This window comes from Magnolia sinica, chromosome 1 (genome assembly GCF_029962835.1).
Source record: "Magnolia sinica isolate HGM2019 chromosome 1, MsV1, whole genome shotgun sequence".
Taxonomy (NCBI): domain Eukaryota; kingdom Viridiplantae; phylum Streptophyta; class Magnoliopsida; order Magnoliales; family Magnoliaceae; genus Magnolia; species Magnolia sinica.
In genome coordinates, this window is record NC_080573.1 from 125971336 (window position 1) to 125979302 (window position 7967).

The 7967-nt window shown below is 41.4% G+C and overlaps 1 protein-coding gene across 1 annotated transcript; it reads left to right on the forward strand.

Moving 5' to 3' along the window:
- The first annotated feature begins 3894 nt into the window (after positions 1-3894).
- On the forward strand, positions 3895-5797 carry LOC131257533 (U-box domain-containing protein 25). Its single transcript, XM_058258335.1, has one exon. The coding sequence runs from the start codon at positions 4001-4003 to the stop codon at positions 4985-4987; it is 987 nt and encodes a 328-aa protein (XP_058114318.1). The 5' UTR covers positions 3895-4000; the 3' UTR covers positions 4988-5797.
- The last annotated feature ends 2170 nt before the right edge of the window (positions 5798-7967 follow it).

A 7967-nucleotide genomic window follows, 5' to 3' on the forward strand; every position in this document is an offset into this window, starting at 1 on the left:
CTTTCATATCATTGTCTTGCAAAGCTGATGAACAGAGTAGATTTATAACAGTCATATGTGTAGGCCCCACACAACTTCCAACGACCACCGGACAGGTAAGCTGCGTCCCGCACAATTGAAACCTCCCTACATTACTTCCAACCTGATATTTACTGAACGCGGGTTTGGTACTTACGCTGCCTCTCCCCGCTCGGGACAGGCTGAGGCTATGAGGGGCCACCCTAATGTAATTATGTTATCCACACCCTCCATCCATTTCAACGTATCATTATTTGTGTTTAGTTCATAAATATGAACATGGGATTTAAATCATTGAAATCTTTGTTTGATCAAAGGGTTTTTATTCATATATTATAGCAGATCTAAGGTTCAAGTGGTAGACTGAGTGAAAGATACCTCATTTCAACATTAAGGTCTTGGTATCGATCCCTAGCGGGGGTGGCTAATAGTGAAGTGTGAACTGACAGTGGGTGTTGACGCAGGGAAGGACGTGAGGTTGAGCACCGTCTTCCTCAAGAGGATAACTATTTCGAATCCACCGAACTTCTCTAGACTCCTCACAGAGACTTCTCAAATTAACAATGAAAGAAAGCAAAAAAATAGAAATAAATTCTAATAAATTTGAAATTGATTGATGAATGAATAAAACCGAGTTCACAACTATTTAAATATTGGTACCAAGCAATGAGAAAGAAATCAGAATCAAACTATAACTAAAACTCCTGGAATTTGCGACTTACTATTTATAAACGGTCACGATGTCTACTAGTGCGCAAGGTTTTCGGCCAAAACTAGTAACTGTCCTATTTGGCTTCACCAACCTATTCTCCTAATTTTTCTAAGCTCTTTTCATGTTGGACGCAACTCCTAAAGCTCAACAGATGAAGAGTTATAATCAAAATAAAACTTATAATTTATAGTAAAAACGAAATTAAAATAGGGAAATGGTTGTCGATCTGGTGGTATTTCGCAAATCCGGCTTGGGCAACCTGGCGTAGCGGGGTTAGTTGGCTAAAGTAACTTGTTCTACCCTAAAATTATATATTTTAGGTCTGATAACTCGTTCCGGATTGCGAGATACACCTGATTTAAGGTTCGACAGTCCAGATCACTTTTTTCGTCGATCGGGCCTTTTCTGATCCATCTTGGCCATGTAACTGTCCGTGACCTTCTTTACATCAGGTGTACTAACAAGCTAACAAAAAAAAAGGTTCAATTAGACCACATCACAATAAGCACAGTTGTTAATGAAGCCCAATGTTGAAATCTACCTGCGGTTCAATGTAACGTTTATTTGCCATCCGTTCATAATAATATATAGACTTAAAATTAGGGGTGTACACGAACTGAGTTAGCTCCGTTAGCTCGCTTGAATCGACTCGAAAAAGCTCGATTCGACTCGGTTCAAAGCTGAGTTTGAGTCGAGTCGAGCTGATTTTTTGAGCTCGAAATTCGAGCTAGCTCCCACTTGACTTAACTCGGATCGAATCCAGCTTGAATCGAACTCAGATCAAACCAGTTCGGTGATTCAGTTACTTTGATATTGATGTTGCTCGCCAAGTGTTCGATGAAATGACTCAACGAAGTGTGGCTGGTGGCAAGGAAGGTATGTACGTGAAATAAATACTCTTTTTTCTTGGTTTTTATGTTGCTAAGAATGTGTTCGATACGATACTTTGAAAATCATTGCTGTTATTTCCCATACAGTGGAATTTTGAAGGTGCAGTCCAGGTGTTTGTGGAAATGTTACACATACAAACTCAGCTCGATCTTGGCTCGAGCTGGACTTGAACTAGTCCGAGCTGAGCTGTCCAGTCAAGCTCGAGGACCGAGCCTAGCCGAGTTTGGGTTGGGGTTAGCTACTGGCCGAGTCGAGTCGAGCTGATGTTAACTCGACTAGTTCAACTCGATATACACCCCTAACTTTTTTTTAAATTTTAAATTTTTTTTTTTTAAAGGAAAACACAAATCTCATCCTTTCCAAAACTTATGTAACCTCCAGAAATTTTAGGACAATACGAGTTTAATCCCATGTATAATGTACTTGGGCTTTGTATCTATTTCATTTTTAAGCTTGTAAATGTTTTGGATGGGATATAAACATAAAGGCCTATTTGGCCAGGTGCATTAGGTGGTATTAGATGGGATGGTATTCATAATCTCATCTAATACAACTGGTTGACATGTTTGGAATGGAGGATGAAAATCATTTTGATATTAGTGCCCAAACACCGTGGTTAGGGGTGGGATTTTGCCATCCCTTGTTGATTCTCCGAATCCCACCTCTACGAGTTGTAAGGGAAGGGGCCTCTACTCGTGGGTCCCAACTTGATGTGTATGTTTCATCTAAGCTTTCCATCAAATTTTTCATTCTGTTTTATCTTTGAAACCCAAAAGTGAAGTCTATCCTCATCCTAGGTGGGCCACATAGATCGAAAAACTCCTACCTCACACTCGCATGCATAGAATTTTATAGTGGGTTTCTACTTATGGGACCCATAATGAGGTAGCTGTTAAATCCACACCACCCACCTCTTTAATTAGATTATTTTGACCACTGGAACCAAAAATCAAGTTGATCCAACCATCAGTGGACCACACTATAGGTGATGGTGGGTTGGTAAGACCCACTCACGTCACTGCTCGCGGAGGTGGTTTGGGGTGTCCCACTCGTGACCCCGCCATGATGTATATGATATATCCACACTGTACACCGGTTTCTCTATATCATTTTAGGTCATAGGCCAAAAAATGAGGCAGATTCGAGTTTCAAGTGGCCGCACAGAGGAAAATGAACTCCTACTGTTGAAACCTTTCAAGGCTTTCTGTGAGGTCCCTGATCATACAAACCAGTCAAAGTTAGGATCCATAAGACCCGCTCGAGCTAACCTACTTGGTGAATGGGTCGAATTGTCCAAATGGAGCCCACCTCAATGGTGACACAAAAAAATATATAGAAATAATTTATACATTTGTAATCTCATGATTTATCTTTCCCAAACTGGGTTTGGCTCCAATCCTGGTGGATAGAAGTTACTCCCATGTCTTCTAAACATGCCATTAAAAAGTATAGGATACAACCGTCCAAGGACCATACCTTACACATGCATTTAATGCTACAACCAGTCCAAAGACAATACCTTACTTATGCAATTAATGCTACTTTTTAAATCCGCTTAATCCCACGTAATATAGGTGGCCAAACGGGCCCTAAATGTCGATCCCATAAAGATTTCAATGGTAGAAAAATGTTTCCCCAATTTCCCCTCTCGCATGGGCCATTTGAGATTTTGATCCGCCTCATTTTTTAAAAAATGTCCTAAGATGATTTCATATAACGGACGGATGGACGGGGTAGATTTCTCCCATACATAACCATCCCAATGCAGCAAATTCGTATGAAATGCTATCCCACGAAACTCCCTCCATGTCCTGTTGTACTGTCTCCCTGTAACAACTGTTGCAAGCCATTTCCGTTCGAAAGCGAACAGAAGGCTACCGTGAAAGTAAACCACCATTTTTCAGGCGAGTCGGGATCCTCTGCTATCAGGTCAACAGAGAATTCCTGTTACCTTTTTAGGCATGGTGTCTCGATTACTATACACGTGGCATACGTTGACGGCTATCCAACTGTGAACTCGTTGCAGATGGAGTATAGACAGAATCTCACACGGGTTGAGCAACCTCAATCATTTCATTTCATCTGTTAAATTTGGACTATTCATCCATCTCATTCTAAGCCGGTCGGTAGCCATATGTGAGATGTCCTAGTCTCTGCTCGAGCCACAGCGGGCCCTGGCAACTGGACTGTCTAGATTCACGTACGTTTTCCACACGTGTGCGAGAGATGTGACACTACCGATTAAAGCGGTGGTGAACTATCACCGTCATTGTGCGCCTCTGTCTGCATTTAAGTCTCCCTTCCTCTCTCCCTCCCTCCATAGCAAAACTTAAAAATCGCCAGCTGCAGCTTACCGGGTTTCTTGATTCGCATCCCGCCATGAAAACCCAATCAAAGCTCAAAAACCCGCCTCGTCCTCTCTTCTCATGCGGCATTTTCGGCCATTGTACTCAATCCGTCCTCAGCCCTACCACTCCTCAAACCCCCGCCCTCCCACCCCCTCCACCACTACCGGCATCTGACCCACCACCGCCTGCATCTGACCCACAACCACCCTCTTCTTCTTCCTCCTCCTCATCAACCTCCCAAAGCTTCACTCAGTGGCGTTTCCCCTTACCCAAACCCCCTTTCGTCCACAACCCACCTCCGGAAGCCGCACCCGCATCCGACCCACCGCCGGAATCCACCTCCGAACCTGACCCACCACCGCTGGTTTCCAACTCCAGCCTGGTGGAGCTCTTCCACGTGGCGGAACTCCAGCTCAGTTCGAGCTCCGACGCCGCACGGCTATCCGCGCTCCACATGCTCGAGAAAATGCTCGTGCCGAATCCGATGCCGGAAGGCGGTGGCGGGTGCGCCGCCTGCCCGGCGGCGGTGATGGCGGGGATGGTGGGGTACCTGAAGGAGCCGGCGGCGGCGAGGGCGGCAACGAAGGTGCTGCTGGCATTGTGCCTGGCGGAGGTGAACCGGAGGGTGGCGGTGGAGGCAGGGGCTGTAGCGGAGGTGGTGGAAGCCGTGGCGGGGCTCGAGGGTGCGGCGGCGGAGAGAGCGCTGGCAGTGCTGGAGCTGCTCTGCACGGTGCCGGAGGGGGCCGCGGGACTGCGGGCCCACGCGCTGGCAGTACCGATGCTGGTTGAGATGATGGGGAAGATGGTGGGCCGTGGGAAGGAGTGCGCCATCAGCATTCTGGCGGTGATCTTTGGCAGTGGGGAGGGATCGCTTGGCCCACCAACACCAACTGTGGCGCAGGCGGTACTGCTGGCATTGCAGGGGGAATGCAGCGCCCGAGGGAGGAGGAAGGGTACTCAGCTCTTGAAGTCGTTGCAAGAGAATGGACGGTTGGATTTGACTGAGGAGGGTAGTTGATGTAGATTCGACATATGGATTTGACTGAGTTAGTAAAAGGTGACTGGACGGTTGGATTTTAGGCGTATGGAAGGGGTGGACACTCGACTGCCTGTGTCAAAATTCCGAACGGAATGCTATTGCAAGCGACCTTCAGCTACATTGCTACGACGTAGGCAGACATGAAAGCAGAGATCGAGCATGTTCGTCAAGGGGATCACACGTACGAGAAATTTGCTTCCGTTATTTTCGTTTTTCACATGTGGCCCACTTGATTAGTGAACCTGCCTGATTTCTCAGCTAGTTTGCATCGTTGTGAGGACTGCCGGATGAACCGCTCGTATAGCTTGCACGTGGGCATACATGTGTGGAATTCGCTTAGTATTAGCGCTTACAAAAAGCGTTCTAGGATTTCAAAAGCGAAGTTGTCATTTGCACCCACTTGAGTTATTGATACACCCATGCTTTTCACTCTTGGTTATAAAATACTTCAAAGTCATACTACCGGATATGGAGAGAATGGGTGTATTTATCACTCACAAAGTCTCCTGTCAGTGTAGTTCAAATTGTGGGTCAGATTCCGGTGGATGGATGGGAAAAGTCTCCTGTCAGTGTAGTTCAAATTGTGGGTCAGATTCCGGTGGATGGATGGGAAAAGTCTCCTGTCAGTGTAGTTCAAATTGTGGATCAGATTCGGGTGGATGGATGGGAGCTTGTATTGAAATGCATTGAAATCCAAAGTGTAAATCACTGAATCACTTGTGTTTGGCTGCTTATATTCAGAATGCACTTAAATTCAAAAATAAAAATGCATTGAAATTTTATGGTTTATTTATAAGAATTATAGAAATTGAAATTTAATTATTAATTAACTCTAAATTAGTGTATATACTTAATGTTGGTTCATTGTTTGCCTTCAAGGTTCGTAAGTAGTATCTCGTGAATATAAGGTCGATCCCACACGGAGATGAATCGTGAGAAGGAAAAAATCAAATGCAAAACAAACTGAGTAATAAAAGCTAAACTGATGATTTGATTTTTTAGATTTTTGAATGGATGTAATTCAATTGAATAAAATAACATCCAAGCTTTAAAGTTTCACACATAGGTTAATGTTCCAAAATCATGATGATTTGGATAACACAACTAGGATCTGGGCACTATGGTCAGCCTAATCGGAAAATAAAACAGTTTAAATATTTTAATAAGTGATATAAAATATTAGAAAATCATGGATTTGCACCATTGATATATATTCTCAAGCGTTAGTGATTTTAAAAATTCAATATCAATGAGATAATGAAAATCAAATAAATATTACAGGTTGAGAACCTCCCATATCTAGGAAATCTGATTGATCTAAGGTAAGCCTATCCATCAATGTGGATCTTATATGATAGAAACATATGGATCTTACAAGAGGATAAAAAATAAAACTTAAATAATAGATAACATGCATACACCATTCTTCTCATCATTAAAACAATCAATCATCATAATCTTAAAGAATTATTAAACCCATGTGCTTCCCTTCTAGCTTGGGCTAGAAGGAACTTAGAAAAATATAATTAAAATAAGAAAAAAAAAAAGAAATAAATAAATGCAAATAAAAAAGATCTAAAAAAAATAACTTATAAAACGCTGATAAAATTAAAAACTCTTTAAAAACCCTAAATTTTGCTTTGGGATGCTTTGAATGATGCTTAGGAATGTCCTAGGAAGCCTTATTTATAAGTAGGGAACTTCGATTTTCGTACAAAGTTAAAAAATCTTAGAAACCGCCTCAAATATACGTAATTTCTCAAAATAGACTTATCGCTACACAGTTTGTTTAAAATAGATTTTCTGCTGCATAGTTTTTCAAAATAGACCTTAGAGCTTTAGAATACACTTTTTTAGGACGATTTTAGAATTCTTCACTTCAAATCTTCGATTTTCTTCAATCTTCACTTGATTTTCTTGGATCTTTGGTATGCGAATTCTTCAATCTTGGTCTCCTAAGATCTATCTCTTGCCTTGGTGATTCTTGAGCATCAAATCCATGCTTTTAGTACCCTTTTTCAATCCAAGCTCTTAAATTCACCTTGCAACATATACATGAGTAAATTAGAACATTAAACTGATTCATGTTCATAAAAGCAAGATGTAAATTGAAAAAATTATGCAATATTTAAGTCTCAACATTAGTACATATATACTTTGACAAAAGATTCAATGAAATTACAAACCTTGGGTGGACCACAAGTAGAATCACAAATGAGTTACATGGCTCATGTTTGGATTGTTGAGATTATTTATTAATATAATTTTAGTGATGCAACTGATAGTTTAATTGCTTTGAGGTATTAAGCTTATCATATGTACATTGAATAAATAGCCCAACAATCTCAAATCTCTTACCTCTAAAAAGGAGCTGTAAATAGGTATTTGATTCCAAATCAGTTAAACGGAGTAATTTCATAACATAGCTCAACAATTTATTGGGCATGTGCCAATATCAATAGACATATGTTACATATGAAAGGAGTTTAGATGAAATCAAAACTTATACCTTGGATGTCAAACCCTTTCTTTACAGGAATTTGAAATCTCCTAAATTTAAAACTTCGTTTTAGGGTTGTATACGAACTGAGTTAGCTTGGGTAGCTCGCTCGACTTGACTCGAAAAAGCTTGATTCGATTCGGTTTGAAATTGAGTTCGAGTCAGAGTTGAGCTGATTTTTTGAGCTCGAAAAAATTTCGAACTGAGTTCGAGCTTGACCCGGCTCAAATCGAACCCGAACTCGAACCGAACTCAGATCAAACCAATTCGGTGACTCAATTACTTTGATATTGATGTTGCTCACCAAGTGTTTGATGAAATGACTCAAAGAAATGTTGGCGAGTGGCAAAGAAGGTATATATATGAAACAAATACTATTTTTATTAAAATTTTGATGTTGCCTACGAGGTGTTTGATGAAATACTTGTAAACAATTGATGTTGTTTTATATACAGTAAG

Bases quoted from the DNA above. Each gene is read 5' to 3' on its own strand.
- LOC131257533 (XM_058258335.1), top strand. From the start codon at position 4,001: ATGAAAACCCAATCAAAGCTCAAAAACCCGCCTCGTCCTCTCTTCTCA.